The 23,830-nt window shown below is 41.9% G+C and overlaps 1 protein-coding gene across 1 annotated transcript in view; it reads right to left on the reverse strand.

The window, feature by feature from the left end:
- Positions 1 to 8,875, reverse strand: part of rspo2.S (R-spondin 2 S homeolog) — a 97,807-nt gene extending 88,932 nt beyond the window's left edge. Inside the window, exons 1-2 of the mRNA XM_041567997.1 lie at positions 8,151 to 8,875; positions 6,246 to 6,476 (exon numbers count right to left, since the gene is read on the reverse strand). Coding sequence (XP_041423931.1) covers positions 6,246 to 6,339 — 94 coding nt within the window. The 5' untranslated portion in view covers positions 6,340 to 6,476; positions 8,151 to 8,875. The remainder of the gene's footprint in view (positions 1 to 6,245; positions 6,477 to 8,150) is intronic.
- Between the last annotated feature and the right edge of the window lie 14,955 nt (positions 8,876 to 23,830).

The raw sequence follows: 23,830 nt of genomic DNA on the forward strand, positions 1-23,830 counted from the left end.
CCTTCTCAATGTAACTGAATGTGTCTCATTGGGACATGGGTTTTACTATTGAGTGTTGTTCTTAGATCTACCAGGGAGCTGTTATCTTGTGTTAGGGAACTGTTATCTGGTTACCTTCCCATTGTTCTTTTGATTGGCTGCTGGGGGGGAAGGGAGGGGGTTGATATCACTCCAACTTGCAGTGCAGCAGTAAAGAATGATTGAAGTTTATCAGAGCACAAAACACATGACTTGGGGCAGCTGGGAAATTGACAATATGTCTAGCCCCATGTCAGATTTCAAAATTGAATATAAAAAAATCTGTTTGCTCTTTTGAGAAATGGTTTTCAGTGCAGAATTCTGCTGGAGCAGCACTATTAACTGATTAATTTTGAAAAAAAAAATTCCCATGGCAGTATCCCTTTATAGTAAAAAAAATGTATATTTAGCCTATACGCTTGCTTCAAGTAGTGGAGAAATTCTCGACCCGCATCCAGCCCGGCATTCCCCCTCTATTTATTGACCGACCCCCCCTACAGTGATGTCACAATAGGGGTGGGGTGGGCATGAGTCTATAAATTTAGGTGCCAGAAGCCGGCAGTACTAGGTCACAAGTGAGGAGAGACCTGAAGATTTTGTGCAGGAGCCACAGGTTTAGGGCCGGCTCATACATCACTAGCTGCAAGATTATTTATGTACAGCAGCCCCATGCAAATTATCAGTCTTAATATAGTGATGGACGAATCTGCCCCGTTTCTCTTCACCGAAATTTCATGAAACGCCAAAATTCGTCAAAATGCATTGAAGTCTATCGGCGCCAAAACTTGACGCACAACAAATCTTTTTTGGTACCCACATTCGAGTGTTGTTTCCATGGCAAAACTTCACTAAAAATTGTGCTCATCACTATATATTACCCTTTAGGTCCAGACCTTCTCATCCTAGTAACATCATGCACATGCCCAAAAGCCAACTCACTCACAACTACACGCTTCCACTACTGCCAGAGTATATCGCTTTGAATGCTCAACGCAGCAGACACAAGATGGGAGGAAGCAGGGGCGTTTCTGCCATGAGGCAAGGTGAGTACCTTGCCTCAGGCGGCATCTCCCCAGCAGTTACAAGGGGCGGCAAAAAGCCGCTCCTTGTAACTTTAAGATCCGAATTTCCGGTTTCTAAACCGGAAATTCGGCTTTTCTAGCGCAGAGAGCGCAATATCGCTCTCTGCGCTGGCAATGCGGCCCCCCCTGGACACGCGTTGGCGATTTTAAGGTAAGTACGAAGGGCAGGGGGGGCGGCATTTTAAACGCTGCCTCAGGCGGCAAAACAACCTGGAGCGCGCCTGGGAGGAAGAAAGTCAAATAGATAACACTAGTCAGTTTTAAGAAACCAATGAACCTACCAGCACGTTGGTATATTATGAGAGGCAGTTCTGTCAAAACTAGGGAAAACATACAAACTCTATACAGAAAGTGCCCAGGTGGGAACTGAACCTAGAACCTCAGCACTGAGGACCAAGGTTCAATTCCCAACAGGACAGTATCTGTAGAGATCTCTATGTTCATTTGTTCCTTGTGTGGATTTCCTAGTACCTTATATGGAAGCAAGTGTTTCCCACTGTATACTCTTATAATAAAATATTTCAGGCAAAAAATAAACAAGTATTGATTTACTCTGTCTGACATCCTTAGCCATTCTCTCTCTGCGTGAATAATATTTTGTGTGCTCTCGGTCAGGCTCCGTGTGCAGTGAAGTATATCCCAATTGTAACAGCACATGTCTGTCATCTAAACCAAATAAACCCAGCCATATGCGGAACATATACTCGCCATTGTGTGAACGCTCGCAACTATTTGGGTCTCAACTTTTTCTGGCAGTCATTAAATTATTTGCAGATATTCATATCAAATCAAATCCTGGAATTAAAGAAAATCCATTAAGAATGGCATTAATGTATACAGTAGATGGAGGGATATGTATAGCCAATGACGTTAGACGTTACCCCCATGCTACTCTAACACCGCTCCCCCAGCTCAGCAGAGCAGTAACATTTAATAGGAAACAAAATCTTATTTGAAATACTTGAACTATTACATATTTGTAAAAAAGGAAGTGTGGTTGAATGCCAAGCGTCTCCGCTAATATTCAGCAGCTGTGGTTTTCAGACTTTTTTGGGGGTCAAGACGCCATTCTTGGCACAACGTCCCCAGATTCTCCCCTAGTTCTACATAAAATGTAACCAATATAGAGAAACAATTCGACTGAATGCAACAACGTATCTGGCACGTTTCAGTCTGCGTCGTTACATCTGTTACAACTCAACGCACTCAAAGCTAGAAATCTATTTAAAGGGCTAGTTCCCTTTAATTTACCTTTTACTATGTTATAGAATATCCTTTTCTTAGCAACTTTACATTTTTTAATTTTGGATGATTTGCCTTCCTCTTCTGGCCTGTTCCAGCTTCCAGTTTTAAATGCCGTGAAGTTGTTAGAGGGGTCACTGACCCCAACAACCAAACTATTGTTCTGTATGGCTAAAATGTTATTGTCGCTCTTTATTAGTTATGTTTATATTCAGGCTGTTCTCTAGTCATCTTACAGATGGTCACTCAAGCCACTGCCTAGTTGCTAGGGTAAATCAAACCCTAGCAACCGAATAATTTACCCTAGCAACCAGACAACTGCTGAAATTGCTGACCACTTGTAAATTGTCTCAGTATATCACTAACCACATCATATCAAAGGCTGCTAATATAGAATCTTGAGGCAGGTAGGAGAATCATTCCAGCAGTTCCAAGGTTCGAATGGAACACAGAGGGGCTATAAATACATTTTGCCCGGGTTTGCACTATGAGTTCTGATTGATGTGCATCAATAATTCCAAAACTTCCTTGGGAACGAGGCCTAAAGAACACATACTTGGCATGCGCCTTGTCCTCCCGGAGCTCTAATTTCAGATATTAACGTGGGTCTATCGTTGGCCATACGGTTTGCAGGTGGAGCTCAGAAAAGTTAATTCTATGTTTTATTAGAAGCAGGGATTTTATATTGCCTTATAATCTCCGGTCATGGCATTATATTTATAAAGAAGAAGGAAAAACTCACAGTGCAGTGTTACATGTACATGGTACAGCAAAACCACTGTTACTATCTTTTTTCAGCCAAATACCAGTTAATTGAAAGCAGACGGAGCACATTTGGAAGCCCCCCGTGCACCTCAAAGTGGCGGTGAGGTCTCTCCAGAACGTGCTGCTGCCCGATGGACATTTAAGTGATCGGTGCTAACGAAGTCACCGGCTAAATTCCCCCACCGATGATCGGTCGCCTTGGGGACAGGAATGCCACTCGGGAATTAACCCTTTCCAGGGCAAGAGCTGCTGCCGTAGTGTCGAATTAAAAAAGCCCACCTTTGCCAATTCAGTATGTATTTTCCAACCAGGATTCCAGAGTCTGGAGCAGCTGAAGGAGGGCCAGAAATAAGGATAAGCTCCAGTCTATTCATAACATTGCTCTACTTCTCATAGTATTTCTGGCTTTATTCGATTTATTCAGCCAGTTATTATAAGCGGGCCGGATGGCCATAGCATTAGTGATGTGAGTTTTTCCCGACCTACCCCCGACCCGCATGCCTCCGATCCATGCCCGCCCCTTACTTCTGTCTTCCTATTATAGACCCGCGCCAGACCACCCCATGGATGACATCACAAAAGGGGCGGGACGGGCAGGCTCGCGCCTATAAAACCGGAAGCCGACAGTGTAAGGTCGCGGGCAGTGAGAGCAGCCAGAACTCGCCCTCAACCAAATGGGGTCGGCCCGAAATTGCACATGATTGTGCGAGTCTGTGTGTGTGTAAGGACAGATTATATTGTATAACAGCTCCCTCTCCTGCATCCCACCAACCACAATAGGGTTGTGGAAGAGACATGCCATACTGTTTCGCTGGAAGAATTAAAGGGGTTGTTCACCTTTGAGTTAACTTTTAGTATGATGTAGAGAGTGATATTCTGAGACCATTTGCAATTGGTTTTCATTTTTTATTATTTGTGGTCTTTAAGTTATTTAGCTTTTTATTCAGCAGCTCTGCAGTTGAATAATGCAGGGTTGCTGGGGTGCAAATTATCCTAGCAACCATGCACGGATTTGAATAAGAGACTAGGAACAGGAAAGGGGCTGAACAGAAAGAGGAGTAATAAAAAGTAGCAATAACAATAAGCGACCCCCGTGTGAAAGCTGGCAAGAGTCAGAAGAAAGCAAATAATTAAACTATATAAAAAAAAAAGACCACTTGAAAAGTTGCTTAGAATTAGCCATTCTATAACCTACTAAAAATTACCTTAAAGGGATACTGTCATGGGAAAAATTTTTTTTTTAAAATTGAATCAGTTAATAGTGCTGCTCCAGCAGAATTCTGCACTGAAATCCATTTCTCAAAAGAGCAAACAGATTTTTTTATATTCAATTTTGAAATCTGACATGGGGCTAGACATTTTGTCAATTTCCCAGCTGCCCCATGTCATGTGACTTGTGCTCTGATAAACTTCAATCACTCTTTACTGCTGTAATGCAAGTTGGAGTGATTATCACCCCCTCCCTTTTCCCCCCAGCTGCCAAACAAAAGAACAATGGGAAGGTAACCAGATAACAGCTCCCTAACACAAGATAACAGCTGCCTGGTAGATCTAAGAACAACACTCAATAGTAAAAACCCATGTCCCACTGAGACACATTCAGTTACATTGAGAAGGAGAAACAGCAGCCTGCCAAAAAGCATTACTCTCCTGAAGTGCAGGCACAAGTCACATGACATGGGGCAGCTGGGAAATTGACAAATTGTCTAGCCCCGTGTCAGATTTCAAAATTGAATATAAAAAAATCTGTTTGCTCTTTTGAGAAATGGATTTCAGTGCAGAATTCTGCTGGAGCAGCACTATTAACTGATTCATTTTGAAAAATTTTTTTTTTCCCATGACAGTATCCCTTTAAAGGTAAACCACCCCTTTAATCTTTTTTGGGATTAGTTTCCCCCTTTATGGTCGAGCATTTGCCAGGCACCCCATTCATTCATGCAACTGTCACCTTATCAGAGTGGCAGAAGTATGAAATATTAGCACAACCAATCAGCATGAATGCCCGTTCTTACCCTGGCTTCCAGGCCTCCCTATGATAAAGGAGAAGCAATGCTAAGAACAGACAGTCCCCCAAAGCAGCCCCCCAAATGTCACGGGGTGACTGTGCCTTGCACCTCGCCAATTCTTATCTCAAGTTCCAAGATGTGTTTAAGCTTTTTTGGGATTGGTTAAACCTTTTTTGGTTGAACATTTGCCAGGCACCCCCATTAATTCCCACAAAGATTCTAACTGTCACTTTATCAGAGTGTCAGAAATATGAAATATTAGGGAAGCCGATACACATGAATGCCAGTTCTTACCCTGGCCGGATCCTGAGTAACACTCTGCCTCCCTATGATAAAGGAGAAGCAATGAACAGACCGTCCCCCAAATATCACTGTGCCTTGCTCCTTGCCAATTCTTATCCCAAGTTCCAAGATGTGTTTAAGGTTTTTTAGAATTAGTTGCCCCTTTTTTGGTTGAACATTTGCCAGGCACCCCCATTAATTCCCACAAAGATTCTAACTGTCACTTTATCAAAGTGTCAGAAATATGAAACATTAGGACAGCCGATACGCATGAATGCCAGTTCTTACCCTGGCTGGATTCTGACCAATACCATGCCTCCCTATGATAAAGGAGAAGCGATGAACAGACAGTCCCCCAAAGCAGCCCCCCAAATATCACTGTGCCTTGCACCTCGCCAATTCTTATTCCAAGTTCCCTCTCCAGTTATTACAATCTCCGCAGCCAATAAGGAGCGACCCCTTTGAGCTCATCTCCAGTGCCTATACCATAACACCACCCAGTGGCGTAACTAGTTGTTACTGGGCCCCATAGCAAATTCAATTTAGGGCCCCAAAATATTTATAAGTTGCCTATTTTACCAAGATATATTAAAATTGCTAATTAATTAGGGTCTCACTGGGCCCCCTACACTCCTGGGCTCCCCTGCAACCGCAGGGTCTGCTTCCTCTATAGTTACGCCCCTGACACCACCTATTGTCCACACTGAAAGCACCACGTGAGCAGCGACTGGGAATCAGATCCCAACAACTCCCCGCGGGGCAAACACGGGGACAGTGTTACTAGCCAGACACGTGTGTATTTGGGGATCAGTTACAGGCTGAGCCGATCCTTCCCTCCCCGGGCACTGACCTCTCTTGCTCCGTCTCCAGCGATTGGCTTGGCAGTGACTGTAATCCACACAGTTCAGGGCGATCAGGGCAAATGAAAATAGTTGAAACTGCATTTGGACGGCCTTTGAAATCGCCAAGTTCCGGTGAATGAGAGAGAAATAATGATAGAAAATAGATGGTATCCTTCCTGGCGGGGAGATAAAGTAGCAGCTCTTCTGGCAAGCAGTTCAGATGATGCGCAGTCCCCAGCCTGGATACACAGAGACAAGAAAGGGGACTTTATAAACTGCCACAATTCAATTATCACCAAACTGCCCTTTGATCACAGCCCCCTGCATTCACACCACGCTATTCGTGATTTAACACTTAAAGGGGAACTCCACCCAAAACAAAACATTTTTTTTTTTTTTTTTTTGCATAATGAAGGAAAACGGGATAGTGAGCAGCTTTCCAATATACATTCATTATAAACATTCAGTAGCTTTAAAGTTACTTGCAATTGCTTATCACAGCAGTAGCTGTCTGATATTTATATTCTCTCTGCACTCCTGGCTCCGACTCCTGAGACAATGTAGCAGCATCCTGGAAAGGAGCAATGGCTGCTACATTGTTTCAAGAGGCAAAAGCGGAGGAGAGAAAGGGATAAGCAGACGCACAGCCTGCAATAGGAATTACATTTAAAATGGCCATAGACGTGCAGATTTATCTTCATATCGGACGAACGATCGTTCAATGCCATCTCCCGAGCTGCCACTAACCATTCAGATCAAATAAAGGAGTAAAAGAACAGATCAGCCGATGTTCTGCCCCTGACAGCAATCATACGAAAGTTATGTCCGACAAAAGCTGGTGAGTCTCCCACTGATATTGTCAGATCGGCAATACACGCAGAGATATTTTCGGCAGCCGACAGAAATTTTCTAACTAGTGATGGGCGAATAAATTCGCCTGGCACAAATTTGCGGCAAATTTCCCCGTTTCGCCACAGGCGAATAGATTTGCGAATCTCCCGCGAAAAGTCAATTTCCGATTTTCATGATTCTTCAAGAAAATATCTGATTTTCACAATTTTTTCGTGAAAATATTCGAATTTCACCATTTTTCCGAGAAAATGTTCGAATTTCACTATTTTTCCATGAAAATGTTTGAATTTCACGATTTTTTTGTGAAACCTTCCGATTTCACCACATATTTTTTGGCGTTTCACAATTTTTTTTCAGCGAAGCAGGAGAAATTCGCCCATCACTATTTCTAACCTGTCCAATCAACTGAACGACCGATCGCCATGGCACGAAAAATGTCAGGACACTCCACACACGGCCCGAAAATCGTACGCAACGGAGATTCGTAAGATCAAATCTTTGCGTCTATGGCCAGCTTTGCACATAACATTCAAGCCATTGGCAAGTTTTCATTGATGTTTATTGGAAAGGGACTTAGGTGGCCATAGAAGTAGAGATCTGCTCGTTTGGCGACACAGATATGCCCACATTGAAGTGGGCGATATTGGGCTGATGCGATCATGGGCCCTAGGGTTGAACGATTGGATCATAATGGATCCTATACTGGCGGGACCACATACAGGCGTCCAACTGGATTTTTCAACCTGCCCGAACAAGATCTGCCTGACTTTCGGACAGATATTGATCTAGGAAGCCCATCGGAGGGCCCCACACACGGGCCAATAATCGGTAGACTCAGTCTGTCAGCAGCTTTTATCGGCTCGTGTATGGGGCCTTTAGGGGTTACATTTTCTTTCATTATGGAAAAAAACAGCTTTTGGGTGGAGTTCCCCTTTAAAGTCAGAGCCCAAGGAATAATGGAGTTAATGAGGGAGTAGTTAGAAGTAAATGGATTAAAGTCTCACTCTTGACACCTGTTGGGATCCTCCCAGATGTAGGAGGCAGTTTAGATTCCCTCTTACCTGAGAAGTTCTTGTTCCAATAACCCACAGGGATCGATGGGGCGATGGTATCAGAACACGTGTTGGGATTTGGGGGGTCGGGAGAGACTCACAGCAGATCCCAGGCAGAGGGTTGGTGGGGTAGGGGCTCCATTGCTGGTGATTGGGGGGGTTTCAGCATCACACAAAGGTCCTGGGACTTGTCCATCAGTGAAGAGGAGGAAGAGGCAGTGAGTCGCAGTCCATAGGGAGAGAAGCAGCGAGTCGCAGGTGATGGTCGGTACAAGCGGATGGCGTGTGTTGTTGTTCCAGTCACTCGCTGTGCAACACTCTCAGCTTCTGTTCCCTCCCAGGTTAGCGTTGCTTCTTGGTCCAGGAGAAACTGAACTTGTGCGTTTATCGCTATTGTAGCCCAAGTCTTCCACTTCCACCACCTCAGCCCTGCGCTGTCTCTGCGCCTCTCGCTATTTTATTCCTGCGATGTCGCCCCCTGTCACTGTGCGTGTGTCGCAGTCGCTGGGAGAGATGAGCGGCAGCTGAGTGAGTCGGTATATATTATACATATGACTCTATCGCCTCCCAGACACGCTCTGCTGCTTCCCCCGGGCTCCTAAATAAAACAAAGTCAAACCCTGATCCTCCTCCCCTCAAGTCTGTCCCTCACTCCCAACTCCTCACCAACATCTCGTCCGACCTCTCTCATTAACCCTTTAGCAGCCGGAGCCCTCCGCTTACCCTGTGCGACTAGACGCATTTACAGCGACAGTTTATAACAATCAGGTCTTACAATGATTAGCAAACAAAGGATACGCGACGCGATGGCGCAAATCTTTATCTGATGGCCCTGCTCACAAGAGCTTGCAATCTAAAGCAATGCTGTAACTTTAAATGTTAGGGCCTTAGGGGATATCACAGCAGCAGTATATTAACATATACTGAGTCTGCCTATCAGTCTGTGCCCCACCGGGTCCCCTATATCACAAGGGGAACCCCAGAAGTCACGGGGTCTTCTTTTTTATATTTACCCCCCTGATCTAGAGCATCATTGTTGTGCCATATTCCTTGTCTAATGGAGGCTGCCAAGTACACTGCTCTCAAGAGCTTGCAATCTACTGCCCAAATGAATCCCCTAAGCCACTGGGGGTACCCCAACAGTCATAGAGTCTTCTTCTTCTATAGTTACCCTCTGATCTGAGGGCCCTGCTCACAAGAGCTTGCAGTCTAAAGCAACAGTGTAACTAGATGTTACAGGACATCACAACAGAGCCCCACTAAAGTTAGGGAATAAAACATTTTTCATTAACAAATACTGAGATTGTCTATCAATCAGTGCCCAACTGGGTCCCCTATACCACAAGGGGAACCCCATCAGCCACAGGGTCTTCTTCTATAGTTACCCCCCAAATCTGAAGATCCTGCTCACAAGAGCTTGCAATTTAAATGTTACAGGACATCACAGCATGGCCCTACTAAAGTCAGTGAATTAAACACTTTTCATTAACATATACTGAGTCTGCCTATCAGTCTGTGCCCCACTGGGTCCCCTATACATCTGGGGGTATCCTTTCTTTTATAGTTACCCCCCTGATCTAAGGCATCATTGTTGTGCCGTATTCCTTGTCTAATGGAGACTGCCAAGTACACTGCTCTCAGGAGCTTGCAATCGACTGCCAAACTGAATACCCTAAGCCACTGGGGGTACCCCAACATTCATAGGGTCTTCTTTTTCTATAGTTAACCTCTGATCCGATGGCCCTGCTCACAAGAGCTTGCAGTCTAAAGCAATAGTGTAACTAGATGTTACAGGACATCATAGCAGGGCCCCACTAAAGTTTGGGAATAAAACATATTTCATTAACATATATTCAGTCTGTGCCCCACTGGGTCTCCTATACACTTGCAGTTATTCTCCAGCAGTTCTTCTTCTTTTATAGTTACCCCGTGATCTAAGGCATCATTGTTGTGCCATATTCCTTGACTAAGGGAGCCTGCCAAGTACACATGTTTTTTCAGTGAGTGTTGCTGCCAGTATATTGCGGCCGCATTTAAATGAAATTAAGTCGAAACACAAAGCCTAATGAGAGGAGCCGAGGGGACAATACAAGAGACGACACTGCTAAGCAAAGACATTCCCGCTCCGAATAGTTTTTACAACTTTAATGCCATTTGGGGAGACTTAAAGGGACCGAGGCGAGGGAATTCGGTTTATAGTGCATGACAAAGGCTGGGTTGTGTAATAATGTCTGAGCTACTGAAACAGTCACATTGCAGACTAATGGCAACGGATCAACCGAGGACCTACCATTTGGTCAACCCAAACTGAAAACAGATTATTCCTCGGCTGGTAACGAGTTCAAATAAAATGCAAGTGCCCATCCCTGGTGCAGAATGGCACAATGTTATTTCACATGAAAATTCTGCTTCCCATTTAGATGGGCAGTGATTGCACATACAGCTGGGCCTGACAGGGTCTCACATATTGTTTTGTAAGTAGGAAGAGGGTAGGGATAGTGTAGGGCAAGATGTGCCAGCTCTGATATAAAATATATTTCTAGGGCACCCTGGTATGCCTTCAAGACATACCCTAGAAAGTCAGAGCTGGCACATGTGGGGCCCCACCAGGAGGACTAGACTGGTATGCTGGGGTATCATAGGATCTGGCCCATACCTAGAGGACCCCAAGCCTAGGGTAATTCCCATCCTTATATCCATCATGGGCATATAAAGAAAAACTGCACGATTTGGCACTCCCTCTATATAATTGCTGTGGGCTTAGGGTGTCAGGTTTTCTGGTGGGTCCTAGCAGCAGACCCAGTATTGCACTGACTGTCAGTTGTTAAAGGGCATGTAAAGGCAAAAAATTAAATTCCATTTTTACTTTCTTTTTACTTTACTTTCTTGACGATCCCTAAGCAGCCCAGACCACACTGAGCATGTGCACAGTCTTAGTCTTGCAAAGATGTTTAACAAAGTTACAAGATGGTGACCCCCTGTAGCCAACTTTGAAAGCATAAATTATTTGTTTGATTAGGCTTGTGGTGCAGTAAGTTCATGTTTATATTTAGTATACAAAATACAGCATTTCTAGCCTTATTCTATTTTAGACTTTACATGCCCTTTAAAGTATAACTCCCAACACCCTCTGCTGACAGCTAAAGGGCTATTGGTTAGAAATGAATAATGTAGCCATGAAAAAAGATCCTGGCACACAAACACAAATCCATTCATCTGCCGAGCAAGAATATGTCTTTAAAACAAGAGCCATACATAACCTGTAAAATGAATCCTGGTGCTTAGTGATGTCATCATTTATCATCACAAAAGCCATGAGTATCTTGTAAATTATATCCTTATAAATGGTGAGTTCTGATGTCATCAGTTATAAACTGTGAGTTCTGATGTCATTTCTGTCACTAGACTCATTGAAATTTGCGTATTATAATAAATAAAGTACCCCCAGTTGTAAAATATGAGGATATTAGAAGTTACTTCGGAGTTCCATGACCTATATAAATATGGTCATGAAACTCCTTGGTAACTTATAATATCCTTATATTTTACAAAAGGGGTACTTTATTCACTGTATAATCAGCGTTTAGTGATGTGACATGACTCATGTCAAAAAATGTTCTACCCCCTACAGTAAGAATGAGATTATAAGAAGTCGCTGAGCAGTTACTCTGCTCACATGACTATTCTGTCTCCCGTTCTATATAGTGTAGCCGCTATCACAGACATGCCATTGCTCCATTTAGAAATCTGGAGTCCGTTTCTGAGTTGCAGGTGGGATGGAGCTGGGATGGAGGGTAAATGGAACTCCTGCCCCTGTTGTATGGATGTATGTATAACTTTATTTGTAAAGCACTGTTAAAGGAAAACTTTACCCCCAACAATGTAGGTCTGTATAAAAAGATATTGATTAAAACAGCTCATGTGTAAAATCCTGCTGCATATAAATAAACCATTTTCATAATAATATAGTTTCTAGTAGTATGTGCCATTGGGTAATCATCCATAGAAAATTGCCATTTTAAAAATTAGGGCAGCCCCCTGGGATTGTAGGATTCACAGTGCACACAAACATACCACATATTAGGTCACATGAGCCAATTAACAAACAGAGTTGTGTCTTTTGCTTCCACACTTCTTCCTGTTACAGTTAGAGCTGCAGTATTTCTGGTCAGGTGATCTCTGAGGCAGCACACAGACCATCAAGAAATGGTGGGTCTAGACAAGAGATGTAAAAGGGCAATATTTACTTAAACATATATACTAGTTTGGTAAGATTATTTAATATGTCACTTAATATTATATAAACAATCTGTTGCTTAAGTGTTCATTTTGGGGGTATAGTTTTCCTTTAAGCTGCACAATGCATAAAAGTACAATATGTATATAAAAGTATACATGGGGGAGACAAATCATATAGAGAAGGGGCTCTGAGAAGAGCGGATAAGATGACCAGGAGACAAGAGAAGAAATATAGTGAGGAGCAGAAGAGTGAAGGCTTTGAATGTTAGTAGAAGGGGTTTATATGCTATTCTTTGCTTAACAGGCAGCCATGCTAAGGATTTTAGTTGGAGTTGAGCAGGTTCCCTTTTAGGAGAGAGCAGAAGGATCCTGGTAGCAGAGTTTAAAGGGATACTGTCATGGGAAAAAAAACATTTTTCAAAATGAATCAGTTAATAGTGCTGCTCCAGCAGAATTCTGCACTGAAATCCATTTCTCAAAACAGGTTTTTTTATATTGAATTTTGAAATCTGACATGGGGCTAGACATATTGTCAATTTCCCAGCTGCCCCAAGTCATGTGACTTGTGCTCTGATAAACTTCAGTCACTCTTTACTGCTGTACTGCAAGTTGGAGTGATATCACCCCCCTCCCTCCCCCCCCCAGCAGCCAAACAAAAGAACAATGGGAAGGTAACCAGATAACAGCTCCCTAACACAAGATAACAGCTGCCTGGTAGATCTAAGAACAACACTCAATAGTAAAAACCCATGTCCCACTGAGACTCCTTCAGTTACATTGAAAAGGAAAAACAGCAGCCTGCCAGAAAGCATTTCTCTCCTAAAGTGCAGGCACAAGTCACATGACCAGGGGCAGCTGGGAAATTGACAATATGTCTAGCCCCATGTCAGATTTCACAATTGAATATAAAAAAAAAATCTGTTTGCTCTTTTGAGAAATGGATTTCAGTGCAGAATTCTGCTGGAGCAGCACTATTAACTGATTCATTTTGAAAAAAACATTTTTTCCCATGACAGTATCCCTTTAAGATTGATTGGAGGGGAGAGAGATGTGAGACAGGAAGACCGGTTAGGAGGAGATTGCAATAGTCTAAACGGGATAAGCTAAGGCCATTGATCATCAGTGTTTTGGCTGTTGTTTGTGAAAGAAACGGGTGTATCTTGGCTATATTGCGGAGGAAGAAACAACAGGTTTTGGCAGTATTATTAAAATGATTAGAGAAGGAGAGGGACTGGTCAAAGATGACCCTTAAGCAGCGTGCTGAGTTAACCGAGTTAATAGCCATACCATCAATAGTAATGGTGAAAGGAAGAGAAGGGCTCAGTTTGGGTGGAAAGATCATGAGCTCAGTCTTGGCCAAGTTGAGCTTGAGGTGGCGTTGGTTCATCCAGGAAGAGATAGCTACTAAGCAGTCTGCTATCTGGGTTTGAACGTCAGAGGTTAGTAAGGGAGTGTCTAAATATATCTGAATGTCATCGGCATACAGGTGTTCTGTGATCCCCCCATATCTTGTAACAAGCAAATCAACAGAAAACAAGGGGCGAGAGGAAATTAAACTTCACTGGGTTTATCTCCCATGAAATTTAATGCCTGGTTTATCCAGCGACACCCACTTGTTCCAGGAGCAACATCCAACTGCCAGTCTATATTGTTGGCCATAGGGCAGCACTGAATATTGGCCAGACTTGGTCATAGGTGGCCTAGGCTCTTCATTATTTATTTTTTATAGTTTTTAAATGATTTTCTTTCTTTTCCTGCCTCTTTCCAGCTTTCAAATGGGGGATCACTGACCCATCTAAAAAAAAAGAAACAAAGGCTGTGTAAGGCCACACATTTATTGTTATTGCTAATTTTTATTACTCATATAAGTACACAAATGCCACAAATCTTTTGTATAATATGTGCTTATTGATGTCATCCCTTATAAATGGTTCTTAGTGATGTCATTTGTATCACAGGGCTCTCCGAACCTGTTCATTATAAGAAATACTGTAGCCCTTTTTAACATGTATAAAGCATTAGGGTTGCAGCCTCTGGACTTAATAAGTTCATGGAACTCTTTTGTGACTTCTAATGAATATATTGCCCCACATACCCTTAGGGGGTTATTTATCAAAATCAGATTTTTTTCTGATTTTTAATTAAAAATTTTTTTCGACCAGGACTTCTAAATTTGACCTTACTTATCATTGAAAAAACTCAATAAAATCAGTTTAAAAAAAAAACGAGAAAAATTCAGGTGTTTTTGCAAAAAAAACCCTCCCAGAATTTAACAGGTTTTATGCCCAAAAAGCAAAAATATTTCATAAAAATCCCTCAAAACCCCTGATTTTTTTGATTTTTGCCCGAAATTCAGCGCAGACCATGATATCTTCAAATGTGAAATGCGACCTTTGCCATTGGCTTCTACGGGACCCCGACAGCTTGGAAATGGAGTATTTTCAGATTCGGACTTTTAACAGCCTCGGGGTATAATAAATTATTAAAAAATGCAATTTTTGTTTCCATTACAAATTTGGATTTTATAGTAAAAAAAGGAATTTTTCAAGTTTTTGGCATTCAGGCTCTAATAAATAACCCCCTTAGTGATGTCATCAGTTAACATCATTGCTTAGTGATGTCACTTGTGTTACATAACCTACCTACATCCTGCTGTAAAATACGAGGATATTACATGTCACAGAGGAGTTCCATGACCTGTATAAACGCATGACTTTGCAACTAGGGTTGCCGCCTCATCCCTTTAATATCGGGCATATATTGAATCCACACCCTGCATGGCCAGATAGCAGTTCATTAGGTGCATGCTGCAGACTGTACTGATTCATGGACAGCCATGCAGCATGCATCTAAATGAATTGCAAACTAGCCAATAGCTAGGGCTTGAGCATGTTCAGTTTGCTCCTCTCTCCCCCTCCCTCCTCCCCTCCCTGCTGTAATCTGAACCCAGAGCTATGAGTGAGCAGGGAGAGACTCAGGCAGGAAGTGATGTCACACCAAGCTAATACGGCAGCTTCTATACTAAACAAACAGAGAGCTTCTAGAGCTATTTACTCAGGTATGGTAAAGCATTCTGCAGAATAAATATAATTTTATAGCTTGCACTATTGTGGCTAATCTATTGGCAATAAACTCCCTCGGTAGCTTTCCTTCTCCTTTAAATTCATGTCAATGGTTATCCATAAGCGTAATTGCTATTGAAAGCAGCCTCAGTCTGGCTGTCTATAGTCTCTGTACTCCTGAAACAATGTAGCAGAAGCCAACTGGTTAACAGACCTGGAGGAGAACTGACTTGTGCTGCATTGTTTCAGTAGCAATTACATGTTCAAAGCACTTTAAAACCATTGACTTTTTTTTTTCTTAATTGATGTTTTATTGGAGAGTCACTTAGAATTGCATGTTCTTCCATTAAGCAGACTGGGTGCGTCTGTGTGTCTGTGCCCTGTAACCACTAGAGGGTCTGCACATCAAGGCAGCGGCGGGAGAGAAGTGAGAATTGTGCATATGGAAACAATCTGCCTTTATCTGTCTGTTCCAGAGCGTAACTTGTGAACAAGAGAGCCGATGGAACAAGACAGGCATTACATAATAGGGATTAGAGCAAGACAACGCCGTATTTACTGTTTTTTGAATTACACTTCTTTTCAATCCCCATAAAGAAGTAATAATAACATTTGTTATTGAAAAATTCTTCTGGAGATGATGCAAAGAGGGAGCCCTCATGATGGGTAACGGGCGGTCGGATCGCGGGACCGCATCAACGAATAGATGCGGCCGCGATCCAACGGGATTTTTAGTCCCGTCCCTGGCCGACTTTCTTGTTTCAGTGTGATTGCATCCCGACGTCCTCTCTGATGTGTTTCACCTATCCGGCAAGCCGGACAGGAGAAAGTGGAAGAAGCCAGACAGGTGAAATGCATCAGCGAGGACGTCCGGACACTATCACATTGCAAACACTTGGGTGAAACTGAGCCTAGGAAGTTACACTGTTGTCACGGTCAGCACCCTAAATCCAGAACCAATGCTAAGCACCCTGTTCTCGGCTGTTGCTTCTGCCTTTAACAGTCGCCTTTCATCTTGGGAGGAGCCTCGGTTAATTGGATGCCGCCATGTCTTATTAAGAGAGGTGCCAAGCCAAGGGTTCTGGACGAGCAAAGGGGCACGACGGTAAAGCAAAAGTCTTTTGGGCAGAAGGTCACTATACAAGGCGTAGGCAGAAAGCTTAGTCAAATCAGGCAAGGTCGGGGCAGGCAGAGTACAAGCGGAGTCAAACAGGCAAGGGTCAAACAAGGAGATCAATCAGGAGGGATTCAGATACAGAAGAGTCGGTTACCAGGCAGGGTCAGGATTTCGGAAGTCAGGATAGTCATAAACAGGCAGGGGTCACAGATATCAGAAGCTTAAACAGCACAGAGGCACCAGGAACTCACAAAGAAGAAAGCTATAACTGGCAATGGTCTCAGTACCAATAGGAAGAGGCGCGCCGCCCACGCCCTGAGGAACCGGCGCACAGGAGCATTAAGTACGGCGTGGCGGGCATCCCAGCCGAAGGAGCGGCGGGCGTCCCAGACAAACCACTAGACCACAAGGGTGAGTAGTTGTTACAACTATATTTTTATCTTGTTTCTCACATGTTCTATGTTTGGAACTAACCAAGAGCACATCATTTTGGAATTGTAGTTCATTTGATGGTTGAGGAGAGCCGGAGGTGCAAATTGGATTGGGACTAGCATGAATTTGGGACTCAAAATGTATACAGATTGTTATATATCATGCTTATGACTCAGATTGGGTGGCTAAAACCAAGTGACTACCAAAAATATTTTGTAGAGTTGATATGTCTGTATTTTTAAGAGTTAAGTACTGAACCCCATTTTCCCTACAATAGATCTCACAGGGTTCCATGCAGAACATGTCAAATCCACTAACCCATAGCGGTAACCCATCTGCTGTCAAGGCCATACCATAGTGTTAGTGGGGGAGGGTGAATGGGACTGTACATGGCAGCCTTCATACTAGGTTTAAGTTCTTTGGTTTTCTCGTAGTCTCCAAAAAAGAGATACAATAAATCTGTGGCAGCTTGTTATTCCAAGCTCAGTTGTGCAGGAAAATATAAGGGTTTGATGGCCCTTTTAGAGAGCATTATACCCATTTCTTCAACATGAGTGTAATAATTAGGATTTGTGCTGAACATACTTTTTACCTATTTTTTTAATCACAAAAAAAACAATGGTTTTTGTTTGTTCTTGAGCTAAACAGGCCAAACGGGGAAACTGAAGCAACTCCATGTTTGGTCCTTGCATGGCAGATGATTAGATTATCAGGGTACAGATAATACCCCGTACTTAATGGGATAGCTTCAATATCCCTGCCTGACCTGTTTAGTATATAGAATAACAAAAAACATAAGTTTCTAGTTTCTACGTTTTTAAAACAATAGGCAAAAGTATGTTTGGCATAAGCCAGGGGCGTAACTACAGAGGAAGCAGACCCTGCGGCTGCAGGGGGGCCCAGGAGGTACAGGGGGGCCCATGAGGCTCTCATTGATGAGCAATTTGAACATATATTGGTAAAACAGGACAAACACTGGATATGTTTGGGGCCCTAAAATTAATTTGCTGTGGGGCCCAGCAACATCTAGTTACGCCACTGGCATAAGCCCTAATCACTATGCTGGGTTTTCATTTGGAGGGGTTGAACTTGATGGACTTTGTCTTTTTTTCAACCTGATTTAACTATGTAACTATGTAACTATACTCATGTTGAAGAAGGGGGTCTGCTGCCCCTTTAAGTTAAAAGTTAAAACTTGGTTTTATTTTTGAGCATTTATTCCCCTTAAATTTCTCGCTTGGATTGTTTATGTAACTTGGACACCAGTCCAGGCCAGATTATGAAATCTTGGTTTGGCATTTGTATATTTCTCATTCCTTTGATTGTCTCCTCGTGGGGGATTTGGGGCATTCGCCATAAAGTCTCGCCTGGCTTTGTGCAATTGCTTTTTGTATATTGCAATATTGCTGATTATAGAAATGATTTATCCATCTGGCAAAGGGAAAAGTTTTAGAGGGTTGGATGCTGGATAGTTGTAGAGACGTTGGTTGGATGCCGGATTGAGATATTTGGGCTCATTTATCAAAGCTGGGCAGTTTGGCAATAGTGTGGTATCCCATAGCAACCAGAGAGTTGCTTATCGTTATTCAACCTGCAGTAGGTATGTCAACGATGATTGCTGATTGGTAGAACAGCTTGTTAGTTCTACTGTGCCAGGCTGTAGGGCTCCAAATTACATATTTTTTTAATTTGAACAGAAAATGCAGCCCTATGAGAAGAGATGTTTTTGAAATCGGCAGAAAGCACCCCCTGTAGATGAATTAGAACCGCACCAACTTTTTATCATCTCAGTTTCTGCTTAGCATCGTCTCTTCCCTAAAAACGGGCACAAAATTTTTGCAGGAGTTTCACTAATTTATTCGCGGCGAAACGCCGTAGTTCTCCGCAATTCCACGCCTGCCAAATTTATTTGTACATCAGTAGTTAATACTATTTTAAGGTTCCCTGCATCTGCAGTAAACCATTGGGCTTTGGTCAAGGAATGGCATAATTCTATTGGTCATTCTCTCCACACTCAAGGGCTGTACCCGGTGCTAGCTATTAGTCCTGGTTTTTAGTGGCTTATTTTTAAATCCTGCCTTGGGATGGTGCCATAGATATCTTTTGTAACATATAGGTGGTGTCGCTAAAGATGGCTGCATATAGGTGTCATTGGTAGTTGAGGTGTCCCTCTCCCTTCTAGCCTCCCATCCACCTTTAGATGGCATACCTTTCCTGTTTTAGGGTGGGCAGAGGGAAACAAGCTGCTGTAAGTCCAACTCAACAATCTTCTCAAACACACAGTTTTTTTTTTTTATAGATTGCATGAAACATCCTTAAAACAGATTAAGATCCAGCCAGTTTCCCATGGAAAAGAAAGGCCCACTTATCTGTACAATTACAAGTACTCCCCAGAAAGCTTTTGGATGGATGAATGCCCAAACTTTACCAAGAGAGGTGCCCAATTCTATTCCTGGAAGACTGGTGCTACCTCGTACTTTTACAGGTAAGGGTGGCTGATAAACCAGATCTTCTATATTGAGTGATCATATGGCCCCATAAATGTCTGATAAGGCACAATGGTTTCCTGGCGTAACTCCCTGACAAATGGCTTCCCAATGTGGTTTAAAATTGGCAAATTAGGTAACCTGATCTCCAGCTTTATGTCCTAGGGGGATATTTACTCCAAATGCAAAAATCCCCAAAAATGTATTTTTTAAATAAAATCAGACTTTTAAAAAATCACACATTTTTCAGAATTTATTAAAGGATGGAAAAGTCAGAATTAGAAAATCCTGCATCTCAGACCTGTCGATGTTGCATATAAGTCAATGGGAGAAGTCCCAATGATTTTTTGATGTGCGCTGGATTTTTTGGATGGAGTTTTTGGTTGAAAAATCGGAAAAAAATTGTGAAAATCAGATTTTTCCCCCGCAAAGCAAATTTTCAGGGAAATTGTAATAATAAATAGGTGTAAAAAAAAGAGCGGATTTGATCAAAGTTTGTAGCAGAAAATCGGACTTTGATAAACAACCCCCTAAGAGTCTCAACATACGATGTAATCCCGAAGATGGCTGCTTTTCTCATTTCGAGAGATATGCTATACGATTAAGACGAGGACAGGACCAGGTACTCGAGGGCCAGGATGAGGGGCAGACAAGAGGTAAATGCCCAGAACCCCCGAGTGTTTTGCCCTAGACACATACCTCTTCTGTCTACCCCTAGTTCCAGCCCTGGTTGGAGTTGTGGCTCTGGGGACATGTATATGTATATTGAACACAATACAACGGGTGGGACTTTGTTCAGATTAGAGATAAAAGATGTTGGAACACAGCTGGGCTGGTAGCAAACACGCAGCAATAAAAAAAAAACATCTGCTTCAAAGAAAGGTCTTGTACATGTACAGAAGCCTAGAAATCTGCTATACATGTGCTCAGAGACAGATTTTTCAAGCATTCGCATTTATTTGACTTGTTTTTTTCCTCTTAACTTTAATTGCAAGTCTTTATCCAGTAGTTGCAGGTCAAATGTATCTATAGATGTGGCTAAGTTAAATGCATCAAATATTTATTGAACAAATATATCTATACATCTTCCTCTAATCTTTACCATCATTAGCTCTGCTTTTCTGTAGCACTATGCATTCCACAAGAGCTGAGCTGTGGTTTTCATCCTCCAAGAATAATGCATTTGCTTTATAGAGGAAGTCATAGTAAGTATCTTCTACAGTTAGGCTTTGCCTATTTGTTTTCTAAAAAGAGCAGCAACACTATAAAGTAAACATGAATCATTTGGTGGGGGTGGAAGAAGCGTGCAAGACCTGTTTTAAGGGACTGGTGGGTTCAGGGCAAAGATGTGATTGGTTGGGTTCCTCAGTCACCTTAAAAAAATTAGTAGCAGGTGAACTTAAATATAACAAGGCAGACGCTAGTGGAATCTTCTCATCTTGGGTTCATTGCTTGAAAACAAACCTCACAGTGAGACACCATACACGTTATAAGAAAACAACAAAATATAGGGATCTTTCCAATTTAAAAAAAAAAGGTCACTTGAGCGACATTTGTTCCAATACAAAGTTAATGTATGAAACATTTCCCAACCCCGCATAGGCTCACAGTGTAATGTAACCCTTCCTCACCTTGTTCCATTGACAAGTGAAGGATTCTGGGACTTGAAGTCCCTCTGCTTTCCCTAATCGGTGGTGCACAGATTCAATAGATTGTTGATGGACTTTAAGTCCCAGAATCGATCACTTCGCAATGGAACAAAGGGAGGTAGGGGTTTCTTGACCCTGTGAGCCTAAGGGGGGGGTTGAAATCCAATATGTGTGTCATAGTTTCTGTCAATTTGTGATATATAGATATATGTGTGAAAATGATTTCCTTTTTCTCTGTAGTAATATAACAGTACCTTGTTCTTGTATCCAAACAATACGGTTTTATACGATAATCCGAACATTTCGGGCTTTTCCGCAGATTTCATGAAAGATTTGGACTTTTCGGGCATCAAGTCAAAGATTCTGATTTTTCGTGCAACAACCTGAAAAAGTTGCGTTTTTTATCGATCCGATTTTTTTATTGTTAAAAATTTGAAAAATCCTGATTTTGATAAATAACCCCCTTAATATTTGCTTTTCCCTGCTGAGTCCCACATTTCCTCCATGTTTATGTGAGAGGAGATTTGTGGGATAGACAGCCGGGCTGTCAAGCAGAGTAGCCCCTTTCTTATTGACAATTACATCTCAGAAGCCTCAAAAGCGGCTCATCTTCAAAGGAGGATCACCGTTACATTTCTGAATTCTGTATTAACAAGCAAGTATCTCAGATAACATGCCTGACCCCACATCGGACTGTCGATAGAAGAATGAGCTGCCTTGCAACTGGTGGGTGTTGCACAGGGGTTCTGTGATATGGGGTTGACGTTTAGCTTTTCCAATTGCAATCACTTATTGCCCCATGGGACTAATTGTCACATGGGTTACAGTTTAGCCAACTTAAACCTTTACAGCTATGGATGACCCCTCTAGTATCCTCTGCTGCCGAGGAAAAAAGTATAAGCAACTAGTACCTTTTTTAGAACAACATAAAAAATACAACAGCTGGTAGAACTTCTCGTCAAAGGTTCAGTACACTGAATTATTTTACTCCTTTAAGGAAAATTGGACTATTATTTTTGGTAAGTTGAAACCTATAATTACACGTATAGGCATGCATCGTCTTTCAAGCTCAGCAGCTACAGGTAACTCTCATAATAGGAAACACCAGTAAATAAGAGATACAAAGTAAACTGAAAGCAGATGCTTCCCTGACAGATGTGGTTGGTTATTGAGTTAATAAAACGTTTAACCGCTCATCATGTTTAGAGCCACGTATAAAAATGCTAGACATGACCAGTGTTGCTAAGTTTTGCCTTGGATGGCAAGAAAAAGAGTCCTCAAAAACTTTGGAAGGGAGTGATTGTAGAGAGCTAAGTGAAGTGATTATTTTATGGTTGTTGACCAAGCTCTCATGACCAATTACTAACACTTTCCAGCCATATTTTAAAGCTTTTTAGGTCTTTTGCCTAATTTTCACATAACTCAAGTAATCCCTAGGTGGGTTAAAAGATTTATTTTATTGTGAGGTGTATTTACATGTGAAGAATAAAAAGCAAGATCCAAGGAGGACCACCAGAGTTCCACCACTAGCTGATTTAGGATCCAGAAGGACCACCAGAGTTATATGGCTCTCCACAACTTGTAGGCGTAGAATGTCCATAGGGGAACAAGCAAATAATTTTTTTGGCTCACAGGAATCAAGCTTAGGAACATATGAAGGAGCAAGTTTGCAAACACTAGGCTAATCTTATCATCATCATTATTATTATTATAATAATTGTGCCCCCTGGGGTCATAAACAACCCCTATTTTAGCAACAGTTCAACCACTTATATTCTGATGTTCCGTGATATTCAATCATGAAAAAAAAAATGCTAGCATATTTTTGATGAATGAATCAGAAAAACTTGATCAATGAAGGTCATTCTATTCACTCTTAAAAATTCTGACATTATGAAATATCTCGGAAATTGAAAATAAACCTCTCACTGACTTATCTAAAAGCTTGGTAGACACATTTCTTCAAATTAATTTTTAATTTTTTTTAATTAAAAAGAATCTCGAAAATTAAGTTCAGAAAACTCAAACATGGAATGATTTGCAACAATTTTTTTAAAAGAAAAATTGTAATAAATCTGCCCCTTATTTTCATTATTCTCATATTTTTATGGACTGATTAACCTAATGATCGGTTGCTATGGATCATTTCCCTCATATCCATCTACATCAGTCCTGTCTAATTTATTACATGTAGGTTGCCAATTATTTATCATATAGAATGTTCGAGGGTCGGATAAATGAAAATGATAATGTCATACAATGAAGTCTATGAAGCCTTTGAGCAGACTGGCTGGAGGGTCATATCAAGCCCATGGGTCTCCAGTTGGACAGCCATGATCTACGCTATGGAATATTTAAATGAACAAAACGTATGGCTATTTTGGATAGAATGCCACATGTATGTATTTAAGTGTCTCTATCTATGCATAACAAAAACATTTACACAGAGCTGTCCAATTAAAGATACATACATTTGAACAATATGAACATGTAATAACAAGGTTTCTTTCCAAGGAAATGTGAAGGAGTTAAGCAAAATATCTTCGATGAGAAAGCGCCTCAGGCCGTGTTTACACAACCAATTTAGTAAAATTTTCTCGGACTGAAACTGGATCAGAAGAAAATCAAAATATATGTCAAAAACGTTGGCCAATTTGAATGCAGTTGGTGGGCGGAGATGCATGCTATGTCAAATCTCTCAGCA

This window comes from Xenopus laevis, chromosome 6S, assembly GCF_017654675.1.
Source record: "Xenopus laevis strain J_2021 chromosome 6S, Xenopus_laevis_v10.1, whole genome shotgun sequence".
NCBI lineage: Eukaryota > Metazoa > Chordata > Amphibia > Anura > Pipidae > Xenopus > Xenopus laevis.